We start from the raw sequence: 20675 nt of genomic DNA on the forward strand, positions 1-20675 counted from the left end.
GGGCACCCTGTGCCAGCGCCTCAGCACCCTCATAGTGAAAAGTAAATGAAGATCTTGGTTTTTCAAAAGGTTTAAAGCCTTTTATAGAGCGTAACACAGATCAGCAGCTTGAATATGAAAAGAAATTGCTGTCTTTGTAAGCAGAAGTGATTATTTGATCCAGCCTTCCGTGTGAAGGTGGCAGATTGCAGGAGGGGTTGGCATGCACAGAGTGTTACAGGGCCCTCTGCCTGTCATCTTGCTCCAGATTCGAAGGCTTTTGAAGCCACTGAGGGTCCTTCAAGGCTCAAGTCATGCCAGCTGCTTTGCGGGTAATGATTTGAAGATGCTCATAAGTGTCCTTGAAGCTGATGAGAAAGTGGAGCAGACTCATGGTGCTCTGTTCTTTAAACTGGCTGATGCTGTTCCCATGAGCGGGTGAACATGGGGTTTGTGCTGACTGCCTCTTTGTACTGAGGGTGGCCCTGGGTACAGTGGTTTCTCATATGACAGCTGAAAAGAAATACTCCAGTCAGAAATCACTGTGTTTCCTTGATAAAGGAAGGTCATTTCCTTAGTCACTTGTAATGTCTCAGCTGACTTCAGTGCCTCTGTGGGTTTATACTGATCATCACCAAGAACTGGACACTTCCTTCTGTTTCTCTATGGAAATACTGATTCTGTTTAAATCAGAAGTAATTCTGCTGAAGTCAATTGAGTTACATGGTGAATGGCTGAAGTCAGAGGTTTGCTTTGTCTGAATTTCCTTGCAGGTTTAACCCAAATTGAGTCACAGAAGGGGGAGGGTGGTTGTGGCGGGGCAGAGCAGGGACAGAGGTTTCTACCACCATCATCTGCACAGGTTTCTGTCATATGGTGAAGCATCCGACCGTTTCCCCATCCTACTCTGCCCATTCCTCTTGCTGATCATAACTTGCCCATTATGCTTTCTAAATCGCTTGGCTTCCCAGAGAGGTAGCTCTGGGGTTTCCTAGGTAGACTATTAGAAAGATTGGCTATTTTTACAGTAAGAAACCCATCAGCAATGATGCTGAAATCTGTGTGCCATTTTACCGCATTAATACTTGCTGTATATGTGCCTTCTTGAATTCCTAATCATTTGCATGCAATCACAGCTCTCTCCCTTCTAGGCAAATCTCTGGCTGCAAAGGGAGATCTGGGGATACCTGTTGTGACAGGGGCTGGTCTCCACAATGGAGAAAGGACATCACAGAATAGTTTGAGTTGGAAGGGAACTTTAACGGTCATCTAGTCTAACCCCAGCATAGTAGGTGCAGCCCTGGTAAAAGGAAGGCAGAGAAGTTTCCACTTCTCACACCCCTGAGCAGGTCACTGTAAGCCCTCGTTCTGGTAACAATCTTTCTTGGCTCTGCATCTCTCCAGGGGGATGCAGGGCTTGATGTGGTGCTGTGTGAGCTGCTCTGTCCTGGGTTGGTTAAAATAGGGTTTGGGTTTCCTGAATCAGTTCTGATTCAGAATGAAAACTGTAAACCTGAAGCTTTAGATGAACACCTCATTAAGTGTTTCCTCACCCCCTTAGAGGGGCAGCAGAGCTGTTGTGCAGCGTGGCGAGACCTGAAGAATTACTGCGTTGAGTCACAAGCTTGTGCAAAATCAGGGGTTGACATTCAAAAAGAGATGACTGAGTAGAAATTTCTATTGAATGCAGGTAACTGCTGAGGTATTCTTTCATTCTGACCTATAATAGCATCTTTTTTTTCCTTTCTTTCCTTTTCATTGCTAATACAAAAATGCATGACAGTGCTGCAGGACAACTGTCTCACAATATTGAGACCTTCTTGCACAGAAGCAGTTTCACAAAGCAAGCTGAATTCATTTCATGAGTGAAAGAATTGCTATGATTTGGTGGCTGTTGGGTGTTTGTGAAGCAAAGTAGCATGTGGTTTTGGTGTAGAACTTATAGCACCTGCATCATGACTATCCTCATTCCTTCTAACTTGTCCCTGCAGTTCTGTCTTTCAGGTGTCTGTTGTTCTGCTTTGGTGATCTTCACCTGCAATGAATTTACTTTAGAAAGCAATTGTTGTGCCCTTTGCTGCCAGTCTCTTATAGTCTGGGAATAAAATTCAGGTCTTTACCTGAGAAGGACCTTGTGAAATAAAGCTCATGGCTGGCATTAACTGTAAATCACATTGATTTTCAAGACCAAGAAGTGTGCGTGTGTATTTGTCTGTCTGGCCCTGGAGCCTGTGCTCTGTTCTGCTCAGGCTGTTGATTAGATGATGTCCAGAGTGAAGAACAGTGTGTGTGTGTGTCCTGCAGTGCAGCATCTCTCCTTGCCTGCACATTAACCTGTGCTTATTCTGTTGCAGAGAGGAAGCCAGGGAACCAGACTCCTGGAGCACCTTGTCTCACACTGTGCACTCGGGGGACTACAGCGTGAAGCACCACCGTGGACTTGATGTTTACATGCTGACGGCTGAAACCAAGGAAGGGGAAGCAGCCAACTGGGAAAGCGACATACGGCACCTTCAGATGCACATGCAGAGCCATCAGCACATGGTAAGGAACAGGGTGAGGTGATGAAAGAGAAATGGAGCTGGCTGGCTGCAGCTTGGCATCTGGCGAGGACTTCATATGTAGGCACCCTACAGGGGCATATTTACCTGTGTGTTTTCTCTGGATGTCACTGTCAAACATCCAGGTGGACACCTGACTATTTTCTTCTATTTGAGCATGGGGAGATCTGATAAAGCTGTATTAGGCATCAGACTTTGTCTCTCAGAAGAGAAACAGGTTTGTGGCTGTGCAAGGCTGGCTCTGCTTGGCCTTGTGGGTTCTCTCTGCTCCCAGCCCCCTCTCTGCATTAGGTTGGGACCCACTTGGATGGCCAAGGAAACCTCCCTGGAGGGACAGTGTTCCTCCAGCCTGTCTGGTGGCTGTCATTATAAGGCAGGCTCTGGGGTGAGGCTGGGTTTGAAGGGGATGAGCACCGTGGGTATGTCTCTGTTCAGGGTCAGAGACCATGAGGGGAAGGTCTCTGGAGCAAGTGATGGAGAAAACAGCTATTTCCTTAGCACCTTGGTGTAGGACTCTGAGGGCAAGCCTGCCCTGGCCACATGAAGTGCATGTCCGTAGTGGTCCCTTCACTGTGCTCCTCTCAGACTCCACAGTAATTGGTCCCCAGGAGCCATGAGGCTTTGGAAGGGCTTCCTCTCTCTGCTTTAGAATCAGTGCCACGGGGTCTTGGTTGGGATGGGAAGGTCAACCAGCAGGTCACTTCTGTGCTCCTTCTCAGAAACGGCTCCATGTCTTGCTCTGCAGGCATCCCCTGTGGGTCTTCCTTCATCAGCTCTGTTACAGAGGTGGGGGAATCTAAATAGCAAGCTATTTTTGTTCCTTTAAATAGGGAAGAGGAGAGTTGTTGTCTGCAGGCAGTGCGCTGGGGGGGAGCTTGAGGTGTGGGCCACCCTGGGCTGTTTTCACCTTTCCCTGGGTATCTGAGATGTTAATTACTCCTGAACTCAACAGGAGCTGATGACATGAGTTGCAAACCCAGGCTAACCATGAAATCATTTCCTCTTTCCATCAAAAGACACTAAAGCATGGCTGGCACATCCAGCTCGCTGCTTGTTTGTTCGTGCAAGTGCCAGATGGGTACATTTTGCCTGACAATGAAATCAGAAAAAGACTTTTTCTTTCCAGCACTGTTTCGCTTCACATCTAATCTGATTTGAATTTGGAAAGCGGCCCTGTAATTATTTCATTTAGGTTCATTTCGGGTCAGTTAAAAGCCAGTTGGCTTCCTTTGGAGACGGCTCTATGTTTCAGGCTCTTGGCAGAGTGACTTCACAGTGAAGATGCTGGGGCTGCCGTGGACCCTCTCAAGCAAGCATCGCTGTGTCTGTCTGTCCATCCTGGCTGTGTTGTCTATGTCTGTCTGATCCTGGCTGGGAACCAGCATCACAGTCTCTGTGCTGCGCTGCAGGGTTATAGCCATCAGACAGCCAGCACACTGCTGGATCCTGTTTGTTTGCCCTTGCAAATAATAGCAGCAGCCTGTGGGTACTGCTGCATGCAGAGCCTTGCATCCTGTCTCTGGTGCCACATGATGGATGGAGATACCATGCTGCTTGTCTCTGATGCTAACCTGTCTTGGGTGGCAGCATAAAGAGGAGCTGGGTAGCCGGAATATTTTGATAGAAGATTCTTGGCAAACACCAGAAGTATGTTTAGTGGTCAGTGATTCAGTTGTGCTCATCGCTTGCAAACCTCAGAGCATGGAAAGATGAGTACACACAATATCCTCAATGTAACAGGGATGATTTTAACTACTTCTTGTATATGCAATATCCAGAAGTTCCCTGTGATGCATCAATTAACATGTTGGCCATTTTAGGATTTGGGGGAGAAAAGAGGTGTTTAAGCTGATATTTTTGGTATGAAATTCTTTTTCTCTGAGAACTTAAAACTTACGGACCTTAAACCTTAACTTAGGGACCTAAGTTAGGCTGCGAGGCTGCATGTGGTTTTGGGGACTACTTTTACAAATAGATGCAAAAAGTAACAGAGCTGAAATAGTTCATTGGGGTTTTGTATTTGTGGAGAGTCACTGGCCCTTAAGAGGGAAACCATCATGACATCTGCAAGCTTACGGTGCAGAACCCCAAGTAGATCAAGGGAGCTCTTCAGGGTGTGCACTGAAGGATTGAGGTCACTCATTACTTTAAGTAGTCACTTTTTGTAAGATGTGAACATCTGTGTGCTGCAGAGAGAGAATGAAACAAGGAGATATCGAAACAGATGAGGGTTTTTAAGTAAAGGTTTGATTGTGTCGAACTATTAAAAGACTGGGGGGATCCTTGCTGAAGCAGGCTCTGGAAGGAAAATGCAGATAAGAAATTGAATATGTTGCTACTGCTCCATGGTGATGCAGGTAGTAATTTAAATAGTATGTCAGAATTTTCTGGTCTTTATTTCCATTTAGGAAATAAGTTTCAGGTATTTAATGATTTAGGAAATAAATTTTAGATATTTAATTATTTGGGAATTAAATTTCAGATATTCAGTTATGCATGCAATTATCAGGAATAGATTACACAGTTAGTTCAGTCCTGTTTGGACATCATCAGCCCATTCCCGTGTCTGAAGTAGTATTTCCATCAATATGGACAAAATTGAGCAATACTGATGAGACCTGGGGAGTGCCATTGGGCAGGGATCTGAATTTGCTCTTAAGCAGCATTTGCTCAAGCCCTTTGGCACTAGGCAGGTATATATATTTGCATTATTTGATAGACTAAATTCTGCTGTTTACTGATCTTGAATTTAAGTGCACTCAAGAAATATGACTACAGCTGCTTAAGGAGCAATAACAAATATTACAGTTCTCAGTGGTGGCAGATGGTGTCACAAGGGGGTAGAGGGATGAATTTCACCTTCGGGGTGTTCAGGCTGGCTCCTAGGAAAAACTTCTTCATGGGAGGATGGCGTGGCATGGGAATAGGTTGCCCAGATTGGTGCTGGTAGTCCATCATGGGAGGAGTATCTCTGGGGGATTGGCAAGGTAAAATCTTGGTTGACCTGATTGCATTGGCGATAGTCCAGCTTCATGAGGAGGCTGCACTAGATGACCTCCATTCTTCTCTCATTCTAAGGATTTCAGTATTACTGCATAACAAAACCAACACATAACGTACTTTGTTATGTTTGTAACACTGTCCCAGGCAGCACCAGGTAGAGGTTCAGAGGCAGCAGGAGTTGCATGGGGTGGGATTATGTAGATATAGATCTTGTACGTGGTGGAGGCAGTGTAAATTTGTGACAGAGCAAACTAATCTCTTTTTGTTTTGTTTTTGTGTTGTTGCAGAGTTTAAGGCAGCATTCAGAGCCTGTGCTGGGAGATTCTGGAGACAGCTGTGCTAAGGGGCCAGAGCCAGATGGTTACCCGACGACTACTTCGCAGAACCTGGAAGAACTGGCAAGAGAAGGAAGGCAGGAAAGTCCATCCGATCCTGTTCATCTGGACATTGGGCAGCTCTCAGACCAAACACACCAGGAGGAGAGGTGCAACAGCAGGAGTTTGGGAGCTTTTAATGATGTGCCAAATGACTTGCTGAGCCTGGGGGATGCACAGAACCCAGAGTGCTTCTGTGAAAGTAAAAATGTGACGTTGAGTAAAAAGGAAGAGGAGGGGCTGACCTCCGCTGAAGGCTCTGGGGCTGCATCGGGTGAGAAGGGCTGCACGGGGAGCCTGTTTGCAAGTGCAAATGGTGCCGTAAATCTTCCGTCCTGTGGAAATACAAATAAGGAAGCTGGAATGACATCTGCTGGAGTTGTTCTGGATCAAGCTGGCTTGTGCGGTGAAGACAGGCCCCATCAGGAAGCGCAAGGTGCTGAGGAGCATTCAGCTGCTTCTGTGGTTGAAACTGCAGGTGAAACCCCAGCTTCCTTGGAGGGTGTGGATGTGGCTATGGGCCAAACTGAATGCAGGAACTGTGCAGGGGCAGCAGAGAGGGCTGGGGGCCAGCAGCAGGCAGAGGGTGGGATAGCTGAGGCCGGTGAAAGGAGGATTGTAAACCTAAAGCAACAGTTGCCAGCTAAGGAAGAGTCATCCAGTTCTGCTCAGCCCTTACTGAGTGCTTTTAATGGTACTGAGCATGCAGATGGGGAGGATGAAGATGTGGGAGTGGTACCAGCATGTGATGATACGAATGCAGATGCTGGCACTGGAGAGCTCTCTGATGACCTGTGCAAGACTGTTGTTAACAAGGAGACTGGAGCAGACTCATGCACTAATCAAGTAAACAGTGGCTTCTTGGAAAGCCAAGGTGATGCCCGTGTCACAGCAAGTTGGAATGTTACTGTGAGCACTGGGGCAGCATTGCCAGCAGTGAATGGGGTGAAGGTTCCTGCATGTGCATCACAACCTGCTTCTGGTTTGGAAATCAGTGGCAAGAGTGGGGAGCAAGAAGAGCAGGTGGAAGCAGGTTGCATGGATAGGAAATCCAGCTTGCCCTCACTGGAAGACAGTGTAGAAACTAATGGCCCTGATGCTAAACCTGAAAACGATGATGTTGGTGGATCTAATGGAAGCAATGAGGAACCTGCATGTGGGCAGGAGAACAATAAGATCATTGAACGTGTGGCTGAAGCAATGGAGGGCAGTGAAGCCCATGAGGAGGAGCCAGTAGGAACTGATACCAGCAGCAGTGGAGACGGAGGAAGCGCAGATTCTTCAGGCGGAGGTCAGGAAGTTGCTAGCGGTTGCCCTTGTGCTGATCAAACTGTTGTTAAAGATGAAATGGGCGACAGCTTCAAACCGGATGCTGCTCAAGAGAGCAAACAAGAGCCTGCATCGCTCCCTCCGGAGGTTGCAAGCACATGCCTGACAGAAAAAGAGCCTGCACAAACTGAGATAGCAGGAAGTACTTTGGAGCAGGAGGGGCTGAATGGCGAGATGGAATCACCCAGAGGAGAGGGACCCTCTGTGAGTCAGGAGGGAGATAGTGCAGTGGCACGTCTGGGGCAGGAGGCAGCTCTGCAAGGTAATGACCCTGGATTAGCTCCCTGTGCCAAGGGCGCAGACTGTGCAGAGGATAATTTAGTGGGCACACCCTCTGCAATTCACATTGGAGAACCTCAACAAAACCAGGAAGCAGTGGCGGCAGCGGCAGGCTCGGCAGAGCTGGCCTGGCAGCACGGTGGGGAGCATGACAGCGTAGCTGCTGTTGCTGCGTGCCCTGGGGACCATGCAGGGGATGAGGGGTCTCCAGAGCAGAGCCTCTCACAGCAGGCTGAAGGAGGCAAAGCTGAGCCTGAGCAGGAGGCCTGTGCAAGCGGCAGGGAGCAGGTTTTGTTGGAGGAATTTCTTGCTGTGAAACCCTCTGTCTGCAGTAAGGGGGGGCCTGTGGCAAACAGCAACGATGCGGATACTGGGCTGAAAGGGGCAGTCTGTGCTGAAGAAGTGTGCAAGGCTGGGGCAGTGGGTGCAGGAGAAGGCATCATGCACAGACCTGCATCAGCAGGTGAGTCACCGGGTGTGGAGAGCGGATACAGCCCTGGTCCAGATACAGGGCTGAACCAGGAACATGATCCTAGTCAAACCCTGCAACAAACCTCCCTGTGCAGCGACACCCCTGAGTTAAAGGATGCTTCAGAAATGGGAGCCCCGAGCAATGCCTGTGAGGGTAAGGAAGCGTTAAGGCCGGTGACAATACCTCCTATTGCAACGTATCCAGAAGAGCAGGAGGATAAGGAAAGCGTGCTTCCCCGCGCAGCGCTTCAGCCCATTGCAGAGGAGCCCACGTGTGACAGCGACTCCAGCACCGACACTGTTTGTCCTGTCAGCGAGACCGACGCTGGTCCTGCTGCAGAAGCAGCTCAGGGGGAGGTCTCAGCTGGGCCCAGTGGAGAGCAAAGCCAAGCTGTACCTGCATCGCCCTTCTCACCGTGTTCGTGCCGTTTACGTGCTGTTGAGTCACTGGAAAATGTGGGAGTGAAGAGTTTGGTTGCGGCAGATGGTGGCTCGTCTCTGGATAAAGGTCCTAAAATGGTGAAGAGTTTTGATGCAGTGGTTTTTGCAGCAGAGACACCTTGTTCCTCTGAATTACCAGCCACAGAGAAAGCGGGGCTTGAGCCCCAGGCTGCAGTGGATGTGGGAGCCAGCTTCGATGGAGAAATGGATGTAAGTTCCTTGACAAAGAAGAGGAACAGCAGCCCGGCAGTGCAACGAGCTGAGCCTGTTACAGGTAGGAGAAATCATTTGGCTTCCTACTTTTTAGTTTTCCCTTTGTAGGTGTGCCTCAACTGTTTCAGCAGCAAAGGAAGGGAAGTAAGAGCAGGAGGCCTGCCTTGCAGAGGAAGTGTAGGTGTTAGGGTTTTTTCTTCTGAGAAGGAAGAAATCTGAAGTTAAAACTTCCCGTTCGTGTTGCTTGGCTGGCGCTGGAGGTAGGGACAGGACATCACCTCCTGTGAATTTGTGTAGCATTTCTAGCAAGTGAATCCTCCCTGGAGAAGGAATGAATGGGAGGGAGCTATTTGGATCACTTTATCTTCAAGTTACAAGCTTTCACGCCTGGCATGAGGATTGATTTGCTTAGCTTATCCCTTTGCTTCTCCCCTTTACTTTTGCTCACGAGGAGTCAGAGGGTACAACTGCGCGCTGTCGCGTTTCCTTTGCTTGGCTGCTTGAACCAGCTGCCAGTGTCCTTCTGAACTGCACAAAGGCACTTCCCAATTGGCAGCATTAGGTCATTTCAACCAGCGAGCCCTACCCCCCGCCGCCTTTTCCGGCCTGGGAGGCTTTTTTTTGTCGGGCAGAGCAGCCGGTGGTGTTTTCTGCTGCCTTCAAAGCAGTGCTGGAGCTCGGATGATGAGTTCTGCCCGCTGCTGGGAAGCGGGACCGGTGTTCCCTGTGGATGAGCGGTGGGATTTGAGGGGCAGCGTAGACGCCTCATGCAACAGGAGGTAATAGAAAACATCACCAGGTAACTGCAAAAAGGGATAAATTAAAGAGGACTGGGTTTGTTGCTCCAGCCTGGGATTAAATCAGAGGTGAATTTGGTGCTGGAGCATGGGGCTAATCTGATCTCTGTATTCCACCTGTTCAGGCAGCTGTTGAATGGGAGCAGCTGAACTTTTTCAGTTCCCATTTTTTTTCTTTGCTATGAGAAAATGATTCAGTGCCTCTTGCTTCGCGTGCACCAGCCAAACAACATTTAAATGATTAAAATGAAGTCTGATATAAATCATGAGGTTGTAAAGCTATTCCACTGCTTTCGTGCTGAGAGCTCTTTCTTCAGTCTAAATGCAGGATGGGATGCTGGAAGAGGATTTGGTCCTGATGTGTGATAGCAGAATAACTGGGGGCAGGGGAAGAGATTATATGGGGGGACAGGGGGTGGGTCCAGCAAATCCTTTTTGTGTTGAGTTTGGTATTTTAGGAAGTTTATATGTCAGGAGGTCACCAGTAAACATTATTCAGGAGGTCACTGGTAAATAAGTAGGAGGATTTAAAGGTGGATTAGAAAGCTGTTTTCAGATAGAACGCATTTCAGTGCTGTGACAGTCCGGCAGTTCAATGGGACGGGAGTGGCTGTCAGTCAGTACCTGACAGGGCCCCTTCTGGGAGCCTCCCGTGGTGCTGGGTTCATCCGTACAGTCCAGGTCTGTATCTCTGGCTGGATTCTTGGAGGCATGATGCTGTCTAGGTGAGGTTTTAAAAGGAGAAGGGACTAGGCATTCCAGTAAGGTAGTAACTGAAGTACGAAAGTAATAATAAGGAATCATACTGTGTTAGGGTATGGAAAAGGGGGGGAAAGGAGGTGATCCTGTTACTGATTTAAAGTAAAATGTCTTAGAATATAACAGTCTGACCTCTCCATAAGGAAGAATTGTTTGTTTGCAATGTGATTTCAGCTAGAATATCTTCTCTTTAAGAACTTCTCAGGCAAAATGTTAGGGAAGCCCAAATCAAATACTGACTTAAAGCAGAGCCAAGTGACTGCTATGAATCCAAGCTCACGATTTGAAACATTTCTGAAACTCACCTTCTAAAAGGCAGCATCTAGAACTCTGATTTGGCAGTAATTCAAGAGAACAGATTTATTGCTCATTGTTACTGCTGTGTACGTTCTTCATGTTGATGTCAAAGCTTTGGGTAGTGCATTCTATGTACTAGTTCAGTGGCAGCCTACAATTCTTTGTGTAAGTTGTTCTTTGCTGTGTCGATGCCGGGGAGCTTTCCCTGCAGCCTAGGTCTGTACAGTGTTTTGTAGCCACGCAGGAGTCGTCAGTGCTCAGAATGAATCAGATCTTTTTTCAATAGACTACAATAAAGCCTTCCCAAAGGAAGGGTAGGTCACAAGGCTGTTCCTCAGGAACATGTGTGGTCAGAGGGTTCTGTTGTCATTCTGATTTATCGGAGAAGTAACTGGCTGATAATTGCTGGTGCCATTACTCCAAATCAGTGAGGGTTTTTTAGTTTCTTATTTATATTGTCAAATTGCTTTCAAATATTTACCTGTTTCTCTCATTGCCTTCACTTAGTTTCAGCCTACCCCCAAAACAGAGACTTCAAAGGACTGATTTCCTTATCCAGCCCTGTGTCTAGTGGCTGGTCACAGCGCTGAAGGAAGGCAACGAAGCTGGCAGGTCCCACTTACATAAGGCAGCTCCTCACGCTTTTAGCTTTAGACTCAGAACTGCTGAGTAATGGGTTCTGCAAGCACATTATTTGCAAGTCAGGCAGATAAATGCTACTCATTAAAAAAGCTGGCAGTTAGGATATGAAATCATACCGCAGGCAGGCTGGGTGGGAAGAGACGGTGTGTGTTTATGCTGACAAAACACCTCGGAATAGATGCAGCTTCTTAGGAGGAAGTGACCCCAGCAAGGTTTGGTTGTATGGTTGGCATTTGGTATCTTAAATTAAGAGTTACTGTAATCAGTGCTCCCTAGCTGTCCTCCTGGGAGAAATATCCCTAGTGTGTCTCTTGCAGATCTCAGCATTTAAAGAAAATGTTCATTGCCAGAGAGAATAATAGTGTATCGTTTTGAGTTTAATCAGTCTTCACCTCATTCTCATCAGTGGCATTTTCCCTATGGAAAAGCACTTAGTCCAACTTCCTTCCTCTGTTAGAGTAGCAGGATAAACCGGTAGCATGTCATTAATGATATCACACACGCAATAAGGTTCTCTGTGCCCAGAGAGACCTCTGTGATAGCATTATAATGCTTTTTGTTTGAGATAGAAGTTTAGGAAGAAGTGGCAGAGTGCAAAAAATCACGCCCTTGAATTTCATCCTGAGGACAAGTCTTCATTCTCCAGTTCTTAGCCAGCCTGGTGTATCACTACACCACTTGCTTCTCTCTTTAAGTGCATCAAAGGTTTCTTCCTTGTGTGTTCTGTCTTTGTACCAAGATCTAAACCATCACAGCATTGCTGTGACCCTGAGCAGATCTCCTCATGACCATGATCTCTGCTTTGCCAGTAAACAGGACTCAGGAATATGTAGCATAACCTCTGATTTCTGAGTCTGCCCCCAAACCCATCTAATTGAGACAAAATCATACCTGTTTGACTTAATGATGTTGTATTAGTTCATCAATGGAACGTTGCAAAACCAGGTGGTCCCAAAATCAAGGGTAGACTTTAAAATCATTGGTGACAGTTGTTACAGCAATTTCCCTGTGAAGCTGGGAGGCTTCTCTTGCTAAATCCCTGAATGGGTAAGCTCACCGCAAGCACAGATTGCCCCTAAGAAGGTGTTGTCATCCATCCAGTGTTTGTTTTTAGTAGAAACAAGAGAGGGAGCAGGATTAGAGAGGGCTTAACCCTAACACAGCCACTCTCCATCTGAGTGGCTTTGGTCAACTTGCTTTACTCCTCTCAAAGTATCCTGTATGTTGTGAGAGTCGTTAGCTTAGCATTAGGAGGAGCATTAGGACGTTGACTTCATGCAGGAAAAGGCACACAGAAGGAACCCCAGGGGAATGATGACTAAGGAAAGCTTTGGGCAAAGAAAGCAGCTGGGGCATGATGTTTGTACCACTGTTGTGGTGACACCATCAGGAAGGAGAAAATGAGCTGGGACTTCCTAGTCCAGGGGCCTAATAGTGATCCTTGAGGCAGTGCAGGTGAATTTTTGAAGCTTGTGATGTATTTTTCCTTCCAACACTTCAGATACCTGTTAAGAGAAGGCAAGGCTGGTTTCTTGCATTATCTTTGAGCTGTGGTAAGAAGAAAAACAGCAAAAATTTTGGTCCTTTAACTAGACGAATGAGAGCCAAGAAAATACGTGGGCAAATCCATGGGGATGTGCTCAGCCTCATCTAGAGCTTTTCGGGAGGTTTACCCTGTGCTTGCTGCTGTTTCATAGTTTCCTTCAGTCCCAGACATGGTAGTTGTTAAAACTAATAGCAAACAAGCAGCGGAGTTTGGAATGAAACCAGATGTTGGAGTCAAACGGACTTGTTGAAGGGGTTTTGGGGCTGGGTTTTCTCTTTCCTTTCTTTGAGACTGGTTTGAATAAGCAGAGGAAGATCAGCGGTGCTGAAAGGAGTTTGTTTTTCAATTGCCTGTGCAAACCCTCTGTTTTCACAGGGAACTTGGAAATGAAAACCGAAGACGAGGTGGATTTTCTGAAGGATCAGGAGGAGCGTGCAGTCCGTGAGGCAGCGGTGAGTGCCACTGATGTGTTATGTGTCACCTTGCCTTTTTCTGTGCTCTTTAAAGAGCTGCCACCACCGGTGTGGGAGGCCACGTAACCTGTTTCCTTTCTGTAGCATTTGCAAAGCTGAGCGGCGCCCATCACCCTGATGTTGTTTTAGCCTTTTAAAAGTAGTCTGGGCTTTTTTAGACCTCGTGTTTTTCAACCACTGGATTAAGCCCCATTTGTCTCAGTTGGTGACAGCGAGATTGACCCAAGAGGTTCCTCCTGAGGCAGGGTTGCACCAAGGTTTGTATATTATTTGACAGAAGCCATGCCCTGTAATGCACTTGGGGTTAAAGATGCTCTGTGGAGACTGGCAGCACCTTCCAGGTCCCGGCTGCTATGTGCATGGTTCTGGCGAGTTTGTCCATCCCTTTCCATGCATTGGCCATCTGTGGCTGTGGTCAGTGTTTGTGCGTGCACAGGCTGAGGTGTAAAGGTGGCACTGGCTGAGAGCATGAGTGCTTTTGCTGGAATTAAAATCAATAATGGGAAAGACATCCAGGGATTTAATGTGGGGGGACACGGGCACCCTCTATTCCTCATGTTGGTGAAACTGTAAAGAAGTCATGCCAGGGATCAAAAATCAGTTGATTACCTGTGCTTTGCCATATTTAAGGTTTGTCTAGGATAAAAATGTGAATGTTCTGGTTGACAGGAACATAATTTTGCTTTAAAGCACCCCTAATACATACTCTGCTTTATCAAGAGCAGGGTTTTTTTTTGTCTTATCTTTCCGAGCTGGATTTGCATTTGCTCTGATGTTTATATATAGTTTCTTGTTCCTAAAGAAGAAAGTGTTTCATAAATGCCAAGTTGTCAGTGCACGTTGCTGCTGAGCAGCTGTGTTTGTGTGTTAGCGTACCATTATGAAGCTGTTAGAAGAGAATACTGCGGGGATGAGCTAACATTGCAGGGTGGAGCACAAAAAGCTTTGCTCATCCCACAGTAAAGCTCTTTAGGCGGCAGAAGAGTCTTGCCAAAGCTTGTAATAAAATCAGGTTTATTATGTTTTTAACAAGTTAAGGCTTCATTTCTGTAGCTGTTTGCTCGGTGAGTTAGCCAGTGACTAGAGCAAGTAACTTTCCAAGCTCAAGTTTCTGCTGTCTGATAAGTAGGTCTTTCATTACTGGAGTGCATTAGTGCAAAGATGCTGATGATTTGATTTTACTAACCCTTTAATAAAGATAATTTTCATGACTAATACTTAGGTATCTAGTCGTAAAGTAAGATATCTTTAGAAAATGCATATTAGGGCACTGTCTTTCCGTTTCAAACAGGGGAAAGCCAAAAATGGAACGTATTGAAGTTGGCTTCCATCTTGCATGTTTTACAGGCATTTTGATTTTGTGCATGTCTGCTTGCTTCTCTTCTTCCTCTCCCTCCCATCCCGTCAACCACCTCTTTAGAAATCTGGCTTTTCTGGTGCAGGAATGGGAGTGCCAGGGGAATGGAAAGTTTGCTGCAGGACTGACAGGGTTTCCTGTTGCTAAGTTGAACAGAAACAAAATAACAACTGCACTATATTAAGGTCACTTAAAAAAAATAGGTATCAGTGGAAGACTTATAAATAGAGCTTAATTCACACGTGTAGGTTGGGCAGGGAGCTGCTGAAAGCCATCGCAAAGTGTGCATCTCCTGCCACGTCCTGTCTCTGCTTTATTTAGTGATGGCTCTTTCTGTAGCCAGAAGTCTTTCAGGTGCTCATTGCCTTCTCATTGCAGAGCCATTCTGTGGCTAGTAAAAGTGGTTTTCTTAACTGGTTGCAAATAGAACTGATGTTGCTTGTACCTGGTCAGGAGCTGCAGGGATTCGGCAGTCTCAGGGGTGCTGTCAGCAGCTTTGGACCTGGGGAACTGCATTAACTCCTTGTTTGTGGGTGAGGATTTTGCATTGTTGTCCATATTTATAAATATGCAATGTGGAAAGCTGTGGACTATTAAAAAAATCCATGGTTTGGAGCTTAAAAAGTGCAACTTCTTGTGTGTGTATATATATATAGTGCAGTCAGACTGGGTGACAGTACATTTGAGCACACTGGAAAGGGGGATAATTACTTCTCATGAGTTGGCTTCTAAAGGCTGAGAATTAGCTGGATTTGTGATGCCAGTGTTACATGTGCTAGATCGCACATGCTGTCCTCTGTACTTGTTTCAGGCTTTGCCTGAGTGAGTCTCATCTGCATGTCAGAAAGCTGCAGCTGAAAAATGTTTAGGAAAGTAATGGTTTATAGGGTTATAAGCACTGAAAACAGTAGGAAAATAGGTTTTTTTCCAATTAAAATGGGGTTTGAAACTGTCTCTTTAGCTGTCCAGAATGTTTTCTCAGAGGTTGTATTTGTCCAGCTGTAGATATTCTGGAACCAGCATTTCCCAAGCTCCTTTCATGTTGAGTGGTGGGTGCCCATCCTGCCGGAACTCCTGCGGTCCTTATCCTCTTGCTTTGGGGATCTTGGGTAGAGCTGGTGCAATAACTTGGTGTGATCCATTAACATTAGACTTGAGCATTTTTGTGAGTAACTTTGGGTTCTTAACTCAGATGAGAAATGTGGTTTGGCTTCTGCATAGTGTGATGTTAAAACATTTAGAAATGGCACTCCAGCATTATGAAAGTAAAGTGACAGTGTGAAATGAGCTGTACCCTGATGTACTTCTCTTCTTGTGTTGATCCCAGAAATCAGTTATGAGTCATTATTTGCTGAACCCTTGTCTTCGTGCAGAGGATGGATAAGGTTGTGCTGTTGGGTTCATCCGAAGGCTTCGGTTGTCTGAGCCTGTGACTGACAAATTGTAGCTGGCTGACCCCAGAAAGAGAGTTCAGTGGGAAGTAGCCTTCTTGTTGTATTTATAAATCTCATTAGTTAGTTCCTATTAAATTTAATGCATCCTACCTTTATCACATAAATTAGTTTTTAATTAATGCATTTCCAGAAGTTGCAGCCTACCAGCTTAAAGTGGTATTTCTAAATACCACTGACCCAAGTAGTGCAGAAACGTGTGATGTAGCAACAAGGTCATTTTCTGGGGGAAGACTTGCAGTATTTTCAGGCAGGATTTGGAAGATGGAAGTATGTTTATAACACTCTCGGATGACATCAGGTTGGGAGGGGTTACAGGCACTTGGGAGAGCAGGGTCAGGGTTCAGAGTGACCTTATGAAATTGGAGAGTACATCCAGATAAGAGATAAAAGCCACCACAGAGTGTTACATTTGCAAAAAGAACTCAGACTGCATATTTATTAAGTCAGGTTTAAGCTGGAGAGGGATGAGTAGAAAAAGACTGAGGGTTTTTTTAGTGGACCACAAATGAATCATCAGCAAGAGGCTGTTGCAAAAGAGGCAAATCTTGTTTTGATTTATATTGAAGGAGTGTCCTCCGTAAGGTGCAGGAGGTAATTTACTCGTGTGTGGCACTACAGAGGCATCATCAGTGTCATCAAACCAGGGGTTGGGTGCCCTGCTCCAGGGAGGACACAGACATACTGGAAAGTGTCCAGAAGGAAAAGCAAGAAGATGAAGAAACCTGAGAAGAGGTTGAAAGAATTAAATTTGTTCAGTGCAACAAAAAGAAAACTATTGTGCAATCGAGTGTGCTGCCAGCATGTAATAGTGGTTATTAAAGTCCCAGATTTCCATGGCAGCTTAATTTACTGATTTGCTAATTTGCCAGGATGATTTAGGTTGGATGTTGAGAAAATATCCTGTTATCATTATCAAACTGTCGCAAGACCACCTAGGGAGGTTAGGAAACCACCTTCCCTGGAAGATGTTATGGATAAGATAGATGATGCTCTGTCAGGACACAGCCCCAGGCCTTTTGTTGCCCATTGCTTTTGCTTTGTAAACCTCCAGGTCTATGCAGGGAGAAGAGTAGGGAGCAGTTTGGTCAGGGTCCAAAAGGGTGTGCAAAGGAAGGGGACAGGGATGGCAGGGCTGTAGGAGATGGGAAGAGGGGATGACCTGGACTGGGTGGAAGAGGGCTTGTGGGAGACAGAGCCACGCAGCACTGGGATGGGTGTTGGGATGCACAGTAGGTGTGGAGGATCCAGAGATTTTCCTCCCCGCCTCTCAGCTGCAGTGTTCCAAATTTATTTTCTCTGAGTCAGCAAGTAATAGAGAAAGTTATGGCCAAGGTGTGCAGTGTCACCCCCATCTAGTGGCCTGTCCTTGGGAGGAGAGCCTTCACGGCTCAAAGCTGCTGAACCTTGTTGGTGACGCGAGGCAAGGGGCTGTGCTAGTTCTTCAGGCTCCAGTTTATATAACTCACCATGATGACCTGACAGAATTCAACCTGTGTGCGCTGATATCCTCTATCTGCATATGTATACTATGTACTATGGGATGGTGGCTGCAAATCCCTGTTTCCAGAGGGCCTACAGATCAGTGTGTGGTGCTTCCCAACAGCATGGGCAATTTCAGAGTGAGTGTGGCCGATTATGTGATGGGGGTCTGGTGGTGCAAAGTGCAGCCTTAGCAATAGGCTATGCCTCTTTAAAATCGCTGTGTAACTCTCTCTTTGTAAGTGTTGTCTTGTAACTACAGTAAACATGGAAAAACTCAGCCAGAAAAGAACCTGCCCTAAGCCTGGAGTTAATGCTAAAGGGTGACACACACAAACCCATCAGGACAGGGCTAGTCATCTGCGAAGCCCTTTCTCACACCCACCAGCATCCTGTGTCTGCCCCGGATGCTCAAAGCAGGGGCTCGAGAGATGTAGGAGGAAATTGTGTCATGACAGTCAGCCCCTGAGTAAATTCATCTCTGTGCAGGATACCTCGCTCTGGGTTTTACCATTTGTACTGTGCGTTGCTGAGTAAGCCGCTCAGTCCACAGTATGTGCTGCAGGGAGTTAGAATAGAATAGAAGCAGGGGGAAAGAAAAGAAAAAGATTCAAAGCAGGCTGGGATTCTTGTTTGGCCTTTGCTATTACTCATGCATTGAAATCTGTAGAAGGAAGGCGTTTATACAGTTTCTTGTGGCATGTTTTTTGTCTTACGCTTAATTGCTTTGGTGCTGCAGTTCCGATGCCTTTTTCTCCTGAAGGCTGCTAATCCTCAGCTCAAGATAGTTGTTTCCAAGCCCAGACACAGGATTCACGGATGTTAGTGAGAGAAGCAGGAACGCAGACACCGAGCCAAGTCTCCGACTCAGCGTAAAGATGCTGCTCCCAGGTTTGGCTTGGTGTGAGCCTGCAGCAGGACGGGGCAGGTGAAGGTGCCCACGCCGCTCCTGTGGCTCACATTGGCTGCAGGGCTTGTGCTAGCCCTTGCCGATCTCTGAAGATGGTGAGTTCCTTCTCCTCCCCTTCAACCACTACAGTGTTGTTTAGAGATTGCTGCGTGTAGCCCTGTTTTTTCCATCATTTCCTAATTTCCTCTAATAAAACATCTGACTCTGCCATCTTCCCCATATCAGCTGCAGAGGAAGTTTATCCCTCAGCTTTCTGTTAAAAGCATCAAGAGCTACCTGTGATTTTATTTACCATCTGCAAATACTGCTGCCTTAAAGGCAGAGCTGTGTATGTATTCCCGTTGTACTCTAGAGATGGATGCAGATGAAAGACAACTGTTTAATATTTACAAATCTTCTGTGATGTTTGCTTTTGGCTTGCTTCAGAGGGATTCTGTTGTACAGATTATTTAACATCAGTGTATTAAAGTCGTTTTCTGAGGCCCTTTTTAGGATCAGGACTTATAAGTTTGTAAAACTCAGAGCTAAAGGATTTCCAGCATAGAAAATCCTGGTTTTGGAGTTCTCTTCCAGTGGTTAGATGCATTCATCTTTTTTCTTATGCAGCCCTGAAAGTATGGACCCATGAAATAATGGATGTATGAAACTGTTACTGTAGCAAAGGCATGCTGGCGTTGAATATTGTACCTGGAGAAGGAAAATACTGTGTTGGTTTTGAGTGGTTCTATCTCCTGTATCATATGTATTCTTTTATTTGTGTTTGAGATCTCTTAAAGCTTTGTGGTGTAACTGGTAGATATGGTTACTGCACACTGAATTCCTGGTCTAAATATAGAGGAAATTAAGATGATAACATGGGAGACCAAATGTGGACTTTTTGATGGAGACTGCATTGTTACAAGCGGGTGTTTTGGTGTATCACATCAATGGGGTTTTATCCTTCTGAAGGGATCTATCTAACTCCATTCTGTTACTTTGCACCCTGCAATGCAGAGGAGCCAGCATTGGTGTTTTTACTGTGGACTTACAGTTGGTGCAGTTCATTGGTAGTTACACTGCCTTAGAGGCAAACTTCATTCCTATGAGAAATAGGTTATTAATCGTATTAGCATGGATGTATTTTGGAGTTTGGCGAGGATTCAAGGGCTGGTGCTACACTCACCACTATTCAATGTGGCAGGGTTTTTAACGTATCATTTTTTAGGATTTGGGAAAGCTGTTTGCTTCCAGTGTTGCCATCAGTAATGTAAATGTGCTATGAGTGATACACTGCAGCTCTAGATAAGCTGCCAAACAGTGCTAGAACTGCTGTGGGGTTACATTGCCTGCCTTTGTTACACTGGAGGTCTGTACGGGCTTGGTGTTTGTGGGATACCTCCTGCCATGTTTGTGATAACTCATGTTTGTGTGATATCTCCACATTAACAGGTCAAATCAATCAGTGCAGTCTGAGAGCCCCCATACAGGGACAAGTGTCTGAGATGAGCAGGACTCTTGGCTGCTGCTGAAGGGTAACAGGCTGTAGCATTATCCAGGCATGGCATTTCTGATTTAATCTTCCAGCAAGGGATGAAAAGAATGCTGTGAGTAAGAAGGAAAAAGTAAAGGACAAAGGAGAGAGAGCTTTGTGTAGAGCTAGAGTGCAGATTAGAAGGAATACTTGTACTTAAGTGTTTCCATTCATGCAGTGTGAATCGTTATGAAAACTTATTTGGCATTTTACCCAGTACTGTTAAAACTCTTTCCATGGAAACATGGAATCAAAAGCATTTAGTCTCATGGTAGTTGCACAGATTCCCCTTTCTGTTATCGTTCTCAGCCTTCCCCTTCCACACACACGCCCCATTTTAGATGGTCCATCTTCCCTTATTGTACCATTTTAATGCAAAGATGGAAATCTCAGATTTTTTTTTCGCTGCTGTTAAGTGCTTGGTGTCCTGCACACATCCTGGTGTGTCCCAGAGTGACTCAGCTGTGTTATGGAATGTTTCTGGTATCAAACTGCTGTTAAAACATCAGATGAGATAAAAGCCTTGATGATAACTAGGTGTTTCTTTCCATGCAGCATCTTTGCTCACATTGAGCAGGTTGACTCCTCTCCAGCTTTGTCAGGGATATCTTCCCTGCTGCCTGGTCTGTGCTGTGCAGAGCAGTAGTACGGGGTGGTTTGGTGGTGATGGAAAGGTCTTTAAGGTTGGGATTGTGAGACAAGAATAGATGGTTAGTGTTGCAGTAGATGATTAAAATATCTCAGTCTGCAGAAGGACTGAGTGATATGGTATCTGAGCATACGATATCTAAAAGAAAAGCA

General features: G+C 46.0%; 1 protein-coding gene across 17 annotated transcripts in view; it reads left to right on the forward strand.

Moving 5' to 3' along the window:
* AKAP13 (A-kinase anchoring protein 13) overlaps nucleotides 1-20675 on the forward strand; it is a 208590-nt gene that overhangs the window by 106148 nt on the left and 81767 nt on the right. For 16 of the 17 annotated variants that reach the window (XM_057420147.1, XM_057420493.1, XM_057420062.1 and 13 more), the window contains 3 exons: nucleotides 2334-2523; nucleotides 5831-8711; nucleotides 13067-13143. In XM_057420147.1, coding sequence (XP_057276130.1) covers nucleotides 2334-2523; nucleotides 5831-8711; nucleotides 13067-13143 — 3148 coding nt within the window. Of the gene's footprint in view, nucleotides 1-2333; nucleotides 2524-5830; nucleotides 8712-9273; nucleotides 9450-13066; nucleotides 13144-20675 lie in introns of those variants that run through there. The other variant, XM_057421395.1, reaches the window with a different exon arrangement.

This window comes from Pezoporus wallicus, unplaced genomic scaffold (assembly GCF_028554395.1).
Source record: "Pezoporus wallicus isolate ANWC-B61680 ecotype Strahan unplaced genomic scaffold, APGP_CSIRO_Pwel_v1 contig_3952, whole genome shotgun sequence".
In the NCBI taxonomy this organism is placed as follows: domain Eukaryota; kingdom Metazoa; phylum Chordata; class Aves; order Psittaciformes; family Psittacidae; genus Pezoporus; species Pezoporus wallicus.